Raw genomic sequence first — 16,403 nt, 5'->3', positions numbered from 1 at the left:
TAGAATAGTCAAAAGAAAGAGTATGAGATTTGGAACACAGAATTTTCAAAGGAAGGTTACTTAGGACTCACCCAGAAGTCTTCAATTCTTTCTGTAACCCTGTCTTATTTTAAATTGTCCCTCGTGTGTATTTGTCTCAGTCCGTCTGTCTTTCCCTTTCTGCCACGGAGCTGCTAACCCAAGAACCAAACTCTCTCATGACTCACTCATTTACTTTAAAAGATTATGGAAAAAAAAAACCTCCTTAATCCAAATCTTTTTTTCCATTCACTCCCTGTTCAGTGAAACACATTTGGACAAAACAAAAAGTACAGACTTTGTTTTCGACGTTTAGAAGTGTTGTTGGGTCGTTTTTAAAGCTGTAATGTGTATTTTTCGTGAGATCAGAAGTTGGCAATGATCTAGTTTTTGACCACAGCACCTTATTGTTGTTTATTTTTTCCTATACAACCATTTTCAATGGCCATTATCTCAACATTAGTTTTTTCTCTCGATACTCTGAATCAACAATCTCAACTTCTAAAGCACTTACATCAACTAAACTTTCCGTAATCATTCTTAGCACTATTCTGAAGGTTACTACAGAAGGATTTGTTCATATGTTGTTAATTGTGTGATTTATGAGACATTTTCTTCCTTAAAACAAGGAGAAGATGCATTTAGTTAAGTATCTTAGTGGTCAGAGTTGGCGAGCGCCTATTTTTTTAAACACATGAACGTTTTGCTGATGTAGTTTTTCTGTGCTAACTTTGCAGCCTTTGCCTTAAGGCTTAAGCCCATTACATCATGTTGGGCGTGTGTGTGTGTGTGTGTGTGTGTGTGTGTGTGTGTGTGTGTGATGGCTCAGCAAATCAGGAAGAGATTGATGACAAGAATCTTAGATCTTAACTTCAAAGGCAGAAATAAACTGGTGTTTAAAAATGAATAAGCCACAATTATAAAGCTGCCATATAGACTAAGACCAGATGGATAATACTAAGAGGATGATTGTGCACACTTCATTCATACTTTACTCTAGTGTGTGTGTGTGTGTGTGTGTGTGTGTGTGAGTGAGTGAGTGAGTGAGTGAGTGAGTGAGTGAGTGAGTGAGTGAGTGAGTGAGTGAGTGAGTGAGTGAGTGAGTGAGTGAGTGAGTGAGTGAGTGAGTGAGTGACTTACTGACTGACTGACTGAGTGTGTGTATGTGAGTGAGTGACTGAGTGTGTGTGTGTGTGCAGTAGAACTTCTCTACAGATGTAATCGTTTCTCAGCTTACTCAGTTAAAGGTGAAGTCAGCGGTTTGACAACAAGCGTTCTCCAGAATCACTGACCGCACCTTTAATGAAAGTTTCCAAAGCAACAGAATATACCTGGAGGAACTAAGAGCTAAGCTAAAGTTTGCTGTTAGAGTAAACCCAGCACCTCCTGTTGCTGCTTTCCAGTAAAAAGGACTTTTAATTTGAAGCAGCTGCAGGACATAGTAAAATAATCTGTAATATCTTCCAACCAACAATACAACAAGCCTAACGTGGCAACAGGTAACATGAGGTAGTCTGCAAAACACCAAAGCTCTTCTTTGAATATTTACTCTAACACTACACCAAATTACAGCCTTAAAAAGTGGTTTTATGGTTATTCCACAACTCTCTCCACCCCTTTCCTGAAGACTAAAATCTACATTCTGCAGTGTATTGGTATAGTCGGGGCTTTCAACTGTTTTACAACCTTTTTACAATTAGATTGCTCACTGTTGTTGTTAACATAATTTAAGTGAAGTAAACTCAACCTTATAGGCTCTGTTACACGCACACTCTCACACACACGCACACGCACACGCACACGCACACGCACACACACACACACACGCACACGCACACGCACACACACACACACACACACACACACACACACACACACACACACACACACACACACACACACACACACACACACACCCCCCCCCCCCCACACACACACAGTCCTCAAACCCTTTGACTCTTCTAGCCGGCCTGTTGCCATGCCTACCAGCCAACAGCCGAAATACTTTCAGGAGTGTGTCAGAGCCAGAGACCAAAGGAGAGAGGGGGCAAAGTAGTGGCAGGAAAAGATTGGCTGACATTATGAAAAACACCTTAACTCTGCACAAGTACTTTCTGTCATTTTAAATCCACTGGGAGACAGTTTTAAAACACATTAAAAACACTGATTGACTCATTTAATTAAGAGACAATCTACTGTCATCTTTACAGGTTAGAATTAAGGAGACCCAGAGCATTCCGAATCACCTAGAATCAACATCAAAAGAGCCTTAGCTAAAGTGTTCTGTCTACGGCTGCGTCCCAATACCCATTCTTACTATTTAGTATGCCAGAAAAAAGATGTAGGATGTCCCAATACGTGCACATCAATTGTAGTACGCTGAAAATACATAAATGCCCCCACTAGCTCCAATAGCATCGTTGGCCAAAGTGTTGTGTCTACATGTGGTAGATAGAACACTTTGAAGACTTGAAAACACTTCCTGGTTGTAGTTAACTCAACCTTGGACAAAGATGCAGAAGAAGAGAGATTGATCTTACCTGAGACGATGCTCGGGTTTACGCCGGCCTGGAGGGAGAGAGAGAGAGAGAGAGAGAGAGAGAGAGAGAGAGAGAGAGAGAGAGAGAGAGAGAGAGAGAGAGAGAGAGAGAGAGAGAGAGAGAGAGAGAGAGAGAGAGAGAGAGAGAGAGAGAGAGAGAGAGAGAGAGAGAGAGAGAGAGAGAGAGAGAGAGAGAGAGAGAGAGAGAGAGAGAGAGAGAGAGAGAGAGAGAGAGAGAGAAAAGGAAATTGTTATTAGGAAAATCCAAAACAGTAGTAAAGTATGCATAGGTGTATGCAAGTATACTCCATTCATTGTGGGTTACTTGCAGGTAGCTGATGTATTCACATGATTCTCTTCCCTCGCTGTTTTTTTTATGATGCAAATTATCCTCACCTCAACCGCACAGTACGTGGTGGGTTTTCAGTTTGATTGGAATATACACCAAAGAAGAAGAAGAAGAACAACTCATGGGGGAGCAGAGACAGAAAATAGCACCACCTTAAGACAGTACATCAAAAGAATAACCAAGGGAGAAGTCAACAGAGTTTACACTGATTAACGGATGACCATAAGGAAGTCTATTGTTATAGCCTTTAATCAACCAGGTAAGTGTCAAGTATCAAGAGAGACCTGGCCATGGACACCAGTACTGAGTTATGTCTGTTTTTCCCTTAGTGTGTGTGTGTGTGTGTGTGTGTTTACACTTGTGCAGTAATCTTTGTAAGGACATTTTGCCTGGTCCTCACTTCCTTTAAAGGGCTGTTTGAGGGTTAACACTATGGCTTTAAGGTTCAGGTATGAATTAAGTTTATGTTAGGGTTAGTGTGATGGGGTGGGTTTTGCGTGAATGTCCTCACAAAGATAGAAGTACAAGTGTGTGTGTGTGAGTGAGTGAGGTGACGTGTGTGTGTGTGTGTGTGTGTGTCTGTGGGTGACGTGTGTGCTTTTTCCCCGTTTCCTACCTCCTTTCCTCTGATAACCAGGTCAGCTCCCTGCAGTGTCCACACAAACTAAAACCTTGACGTCGTTGCAAAATATTCTCCCAAAAAATCTGCCACAAAATCCCTTTTTCTTCTTTCCTTCCTTTCCGACTTTTTCCCAAAACTAAAAATATCCCTTTTCCTCTGTCCTGTCTCCTGCTTCTCTTCACCCCAACTCTCTCACTCTGTCTGTAAAAAAATCCTAGAAACTTGGAGTGCCCGTCCCCTTTTGCTCTGCTCTGCTTCCCGATTGGCTTAGAGCAACCAGGAAGTGATGCTACGATTGGCTGCAGCTGGATTCTGCTGGAGTCATCAGGAGCTTTTTAACACTTCCAGATGTTTTTGTCCTGTGGCAAACTGACTGCGTTCACACACAGTTAATGCAAAACTCAGCAAAACTGTTCCTGAGAACTCGTATGACGTAATTGTTTGGGTTTCCTGTTTCGCATGTACACTGAAAAAAATGATTTTTTGGGCTTGTAATTATTACTTGATTATTTGATTACATTTTACAAGGAAATATGATTTCAGTGCTTCTACTTCAAAATGTCACCCTTTATTTAATGTGTTACTTGATTTTTATTTGTAATTATGTATCCTCATTTGTATATGTAAATATTATCCATCCTTCCAAGTAATATTAACATAACAACTGTATTGACCGTACAGCCTGACATAAGCAAGTAAACTTTACTTAGATAATAGGCATAGATAGTATACAAATTTAGTATGTAAGCTTGCAATCTTGCGCATGCTCAGTGGATGAGTTCAGTACATTTTGAATTCAGAGGAACTAGGCATTAACAGGACTTCTGGACGACACACTTCGACTGGGGGATTGTTTCGGTGCTCATCTGATGAGACAATTCATGGACGTGTCGTGGAGCCTTGGGGTATGTTAACTTATATGCTTAACTAACTTTTTAATGGTCTGTCGGCTTAGTCATTGTTCTACTATTTTAGCAGCTAACCGGCTAACGGCTCTTCCCGCGTCCGCAGGCTGTTTTGGACTTGCGCCAAAACACTATTGGACTTGCATGAGTCCTTTTTAGAGGTCCATGGACACAGACATAGCACAGGTAAACAGCATGGACATTTAAGTAAACAGGGCTGCAGGGATAACAGTGCCACAGTGTGTGATACCGAACGCGAGGAGCCTCTTTCATCTAGGGCCCGTTGTGTTTTGAGGTCCGGTAAAGTTAGCATTGAATGGAGGCACCATTTTGACTTGCTGATATTAGCCTGTTGGTTAAACTGACAACACAATGCTTGCTTTGTTCAGATAATGTTACTTCTCTTAAGACTAGTATGAGTTATTGAGTGTTAACACCGCTGTGGCACAGGCTGTATCATTGTAATTGGTTTAAAATGTTTAAAAGATTGTTAATGATGTTAGCCACGAAGCTAATCCTAATCGCAAAGGCAGCTAGCTGCTAAACTAAATCAGGCATTGTTTAACATTGAAGCTAGCCAAGCTAAGTTGCTATCACTCCAGTAACATTAAATGCAGTTTGTTAGTGAAGCAGTGATGGCCCATTTGACTTAGAAGTCAGTATGTTATAAGGGTATTCACTCATAAATGATTGTGATATAAATACAGTCTGATTTATTTAATGTTCTTTGTTGAAACTTGCATGCTGATTTAAAACAGTAGGCCTAATGGCAATACAGTTCATTTAAACGTTTTTAAAGGGAAATATATTTAAATAAGTCACATGTATTTTTAAAAGAGGAATATATATTGCAAGTAAAAGAGGTGCCAAAAAATAAATACTAATTGGAAAGATGTTAAAAAATACAAATACTGCCTCTTAAATGTAAATAATTTCATATGCAGGATTTTTCCTGGCACAACACAGTGGTGGTGACAGTATGCTTTATTTCATGTTGATTCATTCCTCTGTTCTGTATTACTGCAGCTTCTTCCTGTGGAGATGGGTACCCCGGCAAAGCTGCGTATCATCTTGGATGATGATGACATTCGTAAACTGGTTCTACCTTTAGGCATCCCAAACTCCCTTCAGGACCTTAATGATGTTATTCAAGAGACATTTCATATCACCAGGGCGTTTAATGTGATGTATCAAGACTTGGATTTTGGAGGCCAGTTTTTCACTCTACGCTCCATTGAAGAAGTGCAAGACAAGGCTACACTAAAGCTTGTATTTACTCAACCAAATGTCCTAACTCTCAGTCCTGTGGAAGTATCTCATGTCGAATCCTTACTTCCAGAACAGTCTTCTGATACAAGCGCTGGCCAGTCTTCTGATTCTCAGGACACAATCCTGCTGTCCTCCTCGGATGAAAGTGGACAATCTTTATGGTCTCAGCCATGGCCGGCAACGTTTCCAATACCTGCCTTTCCTCATGATGTAGACCTTATGATGGAAGTAGGAAACCAAGCCTATGAAAAGGATGGCACACTGTTGAACAATCCAAAAGTGACGAGTAGCATACTCGAGAGGCTAGCAGACACCATATTTTCATATACAGCATACCCAACTGCAGGGCTCCAGACTAACTTTTTTCATTGGGTGCACCGGTGCGCCTAACTTTTTCATCTAGGTGCACCAGCATATATTTTGGGTGCACCAAATTAGTGCTGCATGAATTGGAGAAATGCGATTATAGTGGCCAATATTGCGATTTGCGACGCAATATAATAAATGGTAGGCTATTATGATTCTACTTTCTTGGTTTTCAAGGAAGATTTGAGAATATTGACAGCTTCGATACCTGATCTCAATTTAAAACAAGCACATATTAAGAATCAGTGAAAATATAAAAAATAAAGCTTCTACTAGGCCTATACTGTTTTCAAAATAATAAAAATTATAGTTAAAAAATGTAATAAAAAAAAAAAATACTTCCCCATTAAAATAAATGCATTCCTCCAAAGACAATAGTCTCTATAAGCATTATCGAGTCTCCTTATCGATCCGGGTCTTTATCGATACCACTATCCATACTTTTCTATTATTTTGTTGAAAGATAACTGGTATTATTGCTTTAATTGCCCATAAGATGATCAGAGCTCAAGATAGGATGTTAAACAGGTCATAATTCCATAGTTAGGCTACTATCTATTTTATATTGCTGAAAAAACAAGTTTTTCACCAAAACTGTATTATCAAAATTTCTCTCCAAAAACCAAAAATTCTTTTTTTTGTTACATTTGAACACACCATGATGACCTTTTATTTACCTTTGCCTAAAATTTATATTACCTTTATATTACCGAGGTGACCTGAACACAACACATTTGACACCGTTAGCAACTTTTTTTTAAGCTAACTAGCTCTATATCACATGCTATATCCTGCTGATTTTAACATGGATTTAAAAACTGGATAACTATTTTTAACTGACAGGACTTTCTACACCGTCCGGTTGTATGATAACTACCGCTGCTTTGAATGACTGTTGATGCGCACGGTGCCGACTCTCCGAGCCCGTCTGCAGCAGCAGCTGTGCGCATTTTTTTTATTTTTTTGGACTACAGGTAGACGGATACTGAGTTGAAGGAGTTTTTTTTCAACCCAAAGACAGTTCATGGTAGGCAACTCTTTTATATGCCTTTGTTTTCCGTCACAGTTCAGCGTGGATGCTGCTGCGCGTCGGCGTCCATGTTTGTTTGTTTACTCTGCTGTCGACTCGGCAACCGTCTTGCACGCCGTGTAGGTGCGCGCGCAGATACGCAGATACACACACACACACACACACACACACACACACACACACACACACACACACACACTGTCAGAGGGGCGCTACCAAAAAGACGAGAGCAGCAGTTGGAACGTATAGACACACGCGCGCACATTTATCCTACATTGAATCGCAATCGCAGCAGCCAATTTTGCGGTTATGTAATTGCACTCTGCTCACATCGCAATTAGATGAATCGTGCAGCACAACACCCAATATTACATTTAATATGACGTGATCAATTTCAGGTGCACTGGTGCGACCAGTGGAAATATCTGGTCGCACTCCACAGATTTTTGGGCGCATGTGCGCCCAAATTAGGCGCACTCTGGAGCCCTGCCCAACTGGTCTCCAGGTTTTAGCTGTGGTAGAAGCTTTGGTTGAAAAGTACCCATGCCTCAAAGACCCGGGGTCTTTTAATGGCTTATATAGTTGGCAACAGAGGATCAAATACAAAATGGGCAATTATGATGATGTTAACTCCCTGAAAAGAAGAATCTCTGAAGAGGGTTCATCCAAAGACATCAAAAAGCCAAAGAAGGCAGAAGTTAATTACTTGCCACCACTGCCACTTGTTGAGACACAGAACTCTTTAGAGAAGGAGAGAGTGGATTTGTTGCAGGAAGTAAAGAAGAAAAACTGTGAGAAGATCATTGGTGAGAAAATGGAGAGGTCTTTCTCCTATCGAAGAATGGAAGTTGTCCAGCAGTGCCCTGCAGTCCAAGACCTCATGGAGAGATGGCCTGGGCTGTTCTGTGAAACTCAGGTAAATCCAGTTCTTGTGTTTCTTTACCTGATGCTTGTATTGTTGTGTGTACAGGCTGGAAGAATATAAGTAAGATACACTTTGCAAGATTATGAAGTTCACCATGCAAAAACAGTGGTTTTACACTACATTCATTTTAGGAAGGTGGACTGTATAATGTAGCAACTAAGTATCTTTTAACAGAAGTACTGCTTAAAATTGATCATCATTTTGAAGGCTATAGATTGTGTTGCTGCTTAGTAGTATTGTATTAAACTGGGAGGACTACTTTATTATTCAAGCAAGGTGGGTTGTCATGATCATGTTGTGTTTTTTTTTATTTGTAATTGTTTCAGATCAAAGAGGAGTTCAGAAGGATCACAACTCTTCACCTGGAGCGAACTTTTTTGTCAAAATTGGACAGTTACTCAACCAAACTCCTGGAGATATTTCAGACAAAGGGCGGGGTCCCGGGCACAAAAACAAGGCCTATGCTGGATTCACTCAGCCAGGTAAAGTTTAAAAATATAATTGTTGTCGTCATATGTTGAGCTAATAAATACATAGGATAACTGATGACACGTCAGCTCATTTGAACAAAGATAATATGTTTATTCTCAGCAATAAATTCACTTCTGTCTGTGTAACAGCAACATGCTGAAGGCAGAAGAGATGTCACCATCCGCTGCTTGATGGAGTTCCTTGGAGAGTCTGCAGAGGAACTCATCAAAGACTATCAGGTACATTTTGAACATTTGTGAAATTATTATTCAGACCATATTAAATTTGTTTCTTCTCCAAGGGGAAAAACCTTTTAAATTCAATAACTTAAATTGGTGCTTAAGATACATGACTAATGCTGTATCTGAAATGTTTAAAAATGTTCATTTATTTCAATGTATTTTTTAAATTTTTACCCATTTTCTTATTTATTTTTGTTGAATCACAGCCAATCTCACATTTTCCCTCAACACTGAATACAGTATACTTACCTGTTTATGTCCTTGGAGCTAAGCACATCTTAGGGGTTGGCCCAGGTTTGTGCCTCTCCGTGTATTAGCATTACTTTGGGTCACAGAGATAACATATTCTGTGAAATATAATTAACTTGTGTTGTCTGAAAAACCCAAAAGGATATTTAAAAATATGTGTTGGTAGTCTGACATGGTTTTCATAGTCCTCAAGACTATTCTAAAAAGACTGAAAAAATATTGTCTGGTGAAATTGTCTTTAACCTGTTTGCTAATTGTACCTGGGTTTCAAGTCCAAACAAAACAGTACAGCAAAATGATTTTTTCTTCAAGAGTATTTGAGGATTCTGAAAATATCTAAAGTTTTTAACAACCTTATGGGTTTTTGAAATAATGCCAGTTTATCATCTCTGAGAAAAAACCGATTGTTACATCTGGACCGCAATGTACACCAATAGATGAAAGGCACAAAGTAGGGTTAACTTGAACTGAGAAAGATCTGAAAATAAATTCAATAAATAATAACTTAAGTTAAGTGTCCATCTATGTGAAAATTAAATTAATTAAAATCAGTACTTGTGTACATACATACGCAGCATTTAACCAATGTCTTGCTCTGAGCGTCTTATTTCTGTTGCATTATTGTATAAGTAGTAAATGGCCACTCAAATAAGCCAACCCAGTAAATCACCTCTTGCATATTCAGGAACTTTAAAGAAAATATCTTTAGTATAATGACTTCCAAGCACTGATTCATATGTTTTTGACAGGATGTCAGCAAAGAAGCCATCAGAGATGACCATGCTCATCATGTCTTGAAGATTGTTGTCGTCCATGGAAGTACTGCACAGGAAGGCCACAGCCCTGCCCATGTCTTGATCATCATCGAGGGAAAAGAGGTTCTTGATGATTGTAAAAGTGTGGCAAAGGCTTGCCTTCTGCTCATGGGTTTTATCTATGCAATGAACTTGAGTTACCCACCAAAGTTGAAATACACATTCGAAGTGTTTCAGAAGCTCTTTCTTGAGCTTGACATCCTGAAGATGTCTTCCAAAGTCCGGGCTTTGCACAACAAACTTCTATCATGAGATGATTGTATCTGTGCCGGTTCCCGAACCAGTTGCATTGTTGAAGTTGTGGTTCAGAGGAAATACTTGGGAGCTAGTTAGATAAAGAAATGTCCTGTTCCAAATATTTGAGCCCAGTCTGTAAGATTACATGTTTGTATATTCTGTTATGGTAACTGACATATTGTTAGTCTCATAGCATAATTGCCTAAGTCATATTTTTTTTTCAGTTATTGCACTTTATGGTACTTGCAGTTATTGCACTTTAAAGTGATACTTTTAGGCAGTTCTTTCTTCAAACTCACTCACTCAAGGATAGGGACGAGAGAGAGAGAGAGAGAGAGAGAGAGTTTAGTTGTTGTATTCTAACTGGCAACACTGTTTTTTTTTATTTTTAAATGTATCTGCTAATGCCAGTCAATGTGTTGGAATACTGTAAGCAATTACCTATTGCAATAGTGTTGGAAAATAAAAGTGCTTTTTATAAAGTAATTTCATGTTTTGTGTTTCTTACTGTTACTTAACTTTACTTCATTTCCTGAGTAAAACTTACAAATAATTTCTGTGTGCAAAACTGTTACAGGGTTTTTTTCAAGTAAATGTTACTTAAATAAATGTTACTTAAATAATGCTAAAACAAGAACTAGGTCCAACCAATTAAAAGCTTTGGGAAAAAAAGTAGTATTTTCTACAGAAATTTGTAAGTAAATGCAGTGCTAGTCCAAGAGTAAATTTTACTGAAGGAGATTGTGTAAAATGTACTCATGAAAGCAGAAATTTGCTAGTAAACTTTACAAGAATTTCTTCGTTAAACTTAATCATTATTGGTAAGTAGATTTAACTTGAGAATATCATATTATATATAATTTGCTCCCTCAGTTAAATTTACTTGGAATTTCTGCGTGCAAATTGTTACAGAGGTTTTTTTAAGTAAATCACACTCCAAATTTTTTTCAGTGTAGAGATCACAGGTTACAAATCAAAAGGTTATAGATTGGAGATTGATTGAATGTTTAGCTTGAAGACCTACTTCACTGGTGGAAATATGAAGGTGTACTGAACTCTGAGATCCTATGTAGTATAAATGTGCAATTTTTTTTTAGAAATCGGTTCATTCTAGCCTGAGGAAAGGCAGAAAGAGTGTTTTATGGTCTCACTGTCTAACCCGACATTTTCCAATGTGTGATGTCACACATGTATGGTTAATGTAGAGTTAGGATTAAAAGGAAAACTGGGCCAAGGGAAGACTGAGGGAAGACTGAGGGAAGAAAAACCTCATTCATCATATTATAATAGTGATTTTATAATGATAGAACGCTGGTTCCGTATGTGGGTGAAGTATTCCTTTAACGACGCTGCAGAAGGCTTGACCAACATGAAGAATGCTTTTAAAATATTTTATATATTTAATAAAAGTGGATAAAATTAGTCTAAAGGTAAGGCATTAATAATAACCATATAAAAATAGCATTATAGTCCACTGGTGTTCACATCTTTGTCCTTCTTCTTGAAGCTATAATGCGTAACTTCTGTCGCCCCCCATGAGGAATTCTGAGTAATTACAACAACACTGTCGGTGCATCTACATGAGGTAAAGCCTTCAGTGATCGCGCATGGATTTTATACCTTCTGCTGTACATCCAGGTTTTTTTTTTCTCAGCAGTAGAATCAACAACTGAAAAATTTCTTGGGCGCTTCTTCTTGAGGATTTTTCTTGAGCTCCTGCACCAGTGTCGGGGGGAGAGGGGGGGGGGACACCAGTTTGTAAACGTTGCCATACTGAGAAATACAGAGAGAGTTTTGTGGAGCTGAAAAGTTACTCACTATAGCTTTAAAATGGAAACTTTGACTCGGAAAGATGGTAACAAGTAACAGTAACATTTAACAAAGCCAGGGGAGAGGCTGAACACAAAACGCTGTGGCAACAACAAACTTCAGATTCCAGAGAAATTAATCACAGATTCCCTCTGGATCCGAAACACAGAGCAGAACCACAGATACTGCAAACACACACGCACACGCTCACACACACACACACACAGTCCTCAAACCCTGTGACTTTCTCTCTGTAAACTTGTATATAAACAAAGGGTATGAAAACAAAGGGTGCCCACTGTAGGTAGCAACATGCCAGTTTACAGAGCCTAGGCTGTGTATTAACACTGCTGGTGGACATGCTGCACACACACACACACACACACACACACACACACACACACACACACACACACACACACACACACACACACACACACACACACACACACACACACACACACACACACACACACACACACACACACACACACACACACACACGTTTGTATCCCAAGGCTAAATCATTTCTAATAACATCTCCAGCATGTTGAGATCTGTTTGTGCAGCTTTTATGAATCAGAATTCCTCTTGAGTAAAATGATTATTTATATTTATATTCATCATTGCACAACAGCAGCTGCCTTACGACTCTGAGCAACACATGCTCCCAGATCAGTGTTTTTTCACCACGTTTAAAGTTACAACGCGTAACTTTTTCATATAAATTAATGTCTGTTACATTCAAGCCATCGCAAAACGAGTTGACACAAAGTTATATTAAGCCTATCAGCTCCAGTATGGCAGCGTTTACAAACTGGTGTCCCCCCCCCCCCCCGACACTGGTGCAGGAGCTCCGAAAAATCCCAAGAAGAGCCCAAGAAATGTTTCAGTTGTTGATTCTGCTGCTAAGAAACTGCAATCTTGCAAGGAAGGCTTCGTGAATACAATAATCATAAATATTATTGTCATAAAACAGTCACCACACCCTCACCCACCCACCCCACACACACACACACACACACACACACACACACACACACACACACACAACCAACCCACACACACAAGTCATGTTAAATTATAACTTGACAAAGACGGGAGTCTCCTTCATTAAACCAATGTCTCTAAAGTCTTGGCACAGGCCGGCACCGTTTACAGTGAAATGTGAATGTTTGTGTGAGTCTCTGTGTGTGTGTGTGAGTGAGTGAGTGAGTGAGTGAGTGAGTGAGTGAGTGAGTGAGTGAGTGAGTGAGTGAGTGAGTGAGTGAGTGAGTGAGTGAGTGAGTGAGTGAGTGAGTCAGTGAGTCAGTGAGTCAGTGAGTGAGTCAGTGAGTGAGTGAGTCTGAATTTAAAGTCTCTATGTGTAAACTTTGACCCACATGGCAACGTGTCGGCAAGTATTTATTGCTGTGGGTTCAAGGAGGCTACACCCACTCACATATACAGTGAGCGGAGGACATAGCGTACACTTTGAATCTCCTAGGAGTTGATTTAAGAATACTTGTGTGTGTGTGTGTGTGTGTGTGTGTGTGTGTGTGTGTGTGTGTGTGTGCTAAGTAGTAAACAAGATGAATGACATGAATAAATGTAAGGTATTCTTGCTGTCCATAACACTGAAGCTGCAACTGATAATTTGTTATCGATTGATCTGTCAAATATTCTCTTGATAAAAATTGGGTCCATAAAAATCATAAAATGCCGGTGACAGCTTCTCAAACACCAAGTTGACATTTTCAAACAGCTTCGTCTTCGTCTTAAAACCCTTTTTTGTTTAGTTTAGAACAATAATAGCAAAAGGAAACCAAAAAATATTCACATCTAAGAACATGTAGCCTCTGATTTCTTGGCTTTAAGTGATTAAATATGTCAAGTTTGAGCACTTTTAGAACCAAAATAAAACTAATTACATTAAAATTTCTTACATTTTTCTTCCACATTCTTTTAGTACGGTCTCTACATACATTTATTACACAGCTGTATTGCTTTTGTAACACTGTCTTACTTAGCTTTAGAAACCAAACCAGTAAGTTACCGGTAATGTTCAAAGTCCTGCCAGCACTTGAAACAAATAGCTGTATCAGCCCCGTGAGAGATTTTACAGGAATACTACGAATATCACATTAGTGGAAGATAACTATTCAAGTATAAGATGATCAAATAGTGACGAAAAGTAGCAACAAATACATTTGGAACACAACAAAACACAGATGCAATAAAACATAAGGATATAGTGTATTGTATTTAAATGTTCTATTTCTATTCATTCGCTTTTCTAATGTGTATTGTGTATTTTAATCTTGCCCCTGTAAAGCACTTTGAGTGGCCTTGTGTCTGAATTGTGCTATAGAAATAAACTTGCCTTGCCAATTCATTTTGTGCGGAATATCTTTCTGATATTCTGTAAAAGGAAACGTGCAAATAAGACGTATATCACACTACCCCTGTACATTTGTGGAAGTAGCAGCAAAAGTAGCATAACATAAATACTTTAAACTGAACACAATTGCCACAAAATAACTGCAAATTCCGTACACATGAAGGTTATGAAAAGAGTTTTGAGGACGCCTAGACTATCTTTCTAATGTATGTCAAAGGAATCATGTAAAATAAGTTCAATACTGGGAGTATGGAGGGTCAAAAAGTGTCTAAAAGTATCATAACATACCTTTAAACGTATCACAATTACTGCTATTACACAAAGGCCTAAAATACAACACAGTAGCTTTATGTCGACTAGAATATCTTGCTCATATTATCTGTAGTTCTGAGTTTGTTTATAGTGTTTGTATTCACTGTGTAACCCAATCCAGCCACATGACAACTCATTTCCCCCACTGGGATCGATATATCTATTGTATATTAGTTGAAAAAACGTGTAAAAATAGTAGAAATGTGCATATTTTGGTCTGTTTTGTGTCGTTTTACCTCCGGAGCTGTTGGGCTGTCGGCGGACCACTTGTTCCCGGCTGCCTCTCATCATGTTTTCCTCCTCCTCTTCGGTCCTCGGTGCTTCGGCCATTTCCCCACTTTAGTTTTAAATAACTTTTAACTTCGTGTGTACTTTATTTGTAGGCTATTTGTAGTCCTTTTAAGCAGCGAGTGAGCAGCCTAACAATGGCGCTGGCTCGACTAAAACAGACACATTGTTACTCCTCGTCGTCCAATTGTTTAGTCGTCGCTAACATCCACTATCCACTTCCACTACTCAGCAGGGACAAGTTCACCCCAGCACCACCACAACACCGACTCTATGGCAACTTCTCAGCCCGAAAACGACATCGAAAACCCGGCTTGGAGAAACACATCGTCCCCCGGTGCACTTAAACGGTTTAAAACTTGCCGTTAATATGATTTTAACATGGTATAAGTGTCGTTGTGCGGTCCGTTTTTCGGTTGAAGACTGTCTCCGGGCTTCCCTGTTTGTATACCCCCCCCCACTGCACTTCCAACCCCTTCTTCATGTCGCGAGCGCTCCGGCTACGTGACGTCACTAACTGAAAACAATAGACATGTGGATGAGCAACATTTTCATATTCATAAATATTTAAATGTACATGAAAAAATCCGTTGCATTGGTTGCTTTCTTCAGGAAGTTCAAACAATACATTTCCTCTATCCAAAATGAATGACATCTGTAAATGTTTTGGAATAAAGAAAAGTAGAATAAAAAAAAATAAAATAAAAAATAAAAGTTGACGAGCAAAACGTCTAATATTATAGCCTCTATGTATCATACTTTTTGAATATTATATTATATTGAAAAAAAAATACAATCAATGATCAGGTTTAATAATGTAATCAGTTGCAGTTTCAATAAGTTGCCGCCAGAGGGCAGCACTGACACTTGAAATAAATCACTTTTTGTGGAACAGAGCTGATGGACTGCAGTTCAAAATCAGAGACAATAATGTTGATTTTATTGTAACTAATAAAGTTAAAGTTCCTCATAGTTTCAAGAGGCAACATTTGTATTACCATGTCAACCGATTTGATTGAAAATACTCCCAGTGAGCTCAAAAAACAGACACAAACACACACACACACACACACACACACACACACACACACACACACACACACACACACACACTTAAAACACAAAATAAATAAAATTAAAGTGCAAAACAGATTAATATTAGCCTAGACGAATAATAAGTTATCTTTAAAGCATAAAACAATGGCGGAATAAAAACTACACTTTATAAATGCACGGGTAACACACTGGTGGATTAGGGAATCTGCAGAATTAGTACGACTGACAATATCTTTTATTAATTAACTTTTATTTAAATGACATGAAAGTCAAGTCAGATTCATTCATACACATTTGAAAACATTAATGTGTGTTATAGCTGTCAGAAAGTTTGACAGAAGAAAAATCACTATTACTATATTGTATTTGATCACACATTTTTACTTTGATAGTAATTTAATTTTTAATTTTTTAGTAGGCCTCTATAACGGTACAAAATCAGGCTACATGCATTTTAGTCTGCATACTAACAATAGGCTACTAACAAAAGCCTAACAATGCAACGTACTTTCAAAACTTTA

General features: G+C 38.7%; 1 protein-coding gene across 5 annotated transcripts in view; it reads right to left on the bottom strand.

Moving 5' to 3' along the window:
* The window catches only part of LOC307269322 (uncharacterized protein), a 33,311-nt gene extending 18,069 nt beyond the window's left edge, over positions 1-15,242 (bottom strand). For all 5 annotated transcript variants that reach the window (XM_080052263.1, XM_080052264.1, XM_080052265.1 and 2 more), the window contains exons 1-2: positions 14,775-15,242; positions 2,559-2,586 (exon numbers count right to left, since the gene is read on the bottom strand). In XM_080052263.1, coding sequence (XP_079908389.1) covers positions 2,559-2,586; positions 14,775-14,868 — 122 coding nt within the window. In that variant the 5' untranslated portion in view covers positions 14,869-15,242. The remainder of the gene's footprint in view (positions 1-2,558; positions 2,587-14,774) is intronic.
* Between the last annotated feature and the right edge of the window lie 1,161 nt (positions 15,243-16,403).

Source organism: Ammodytes marinus (genome assembly GCF_949987685.1).
Source record: "Ammodytes marinus genome assembly, chromosome: 23".
Taxonomy (NCBI): Eukaryota; Metazoa; Chordata; class Actinopteri; order Uranoscopiformes; family Ammodytidae; genus Ammodytes; species Ammodytes marinus.
This window is presented reverse-complemented; position numbering and strand designations above follow the sequence as displayed.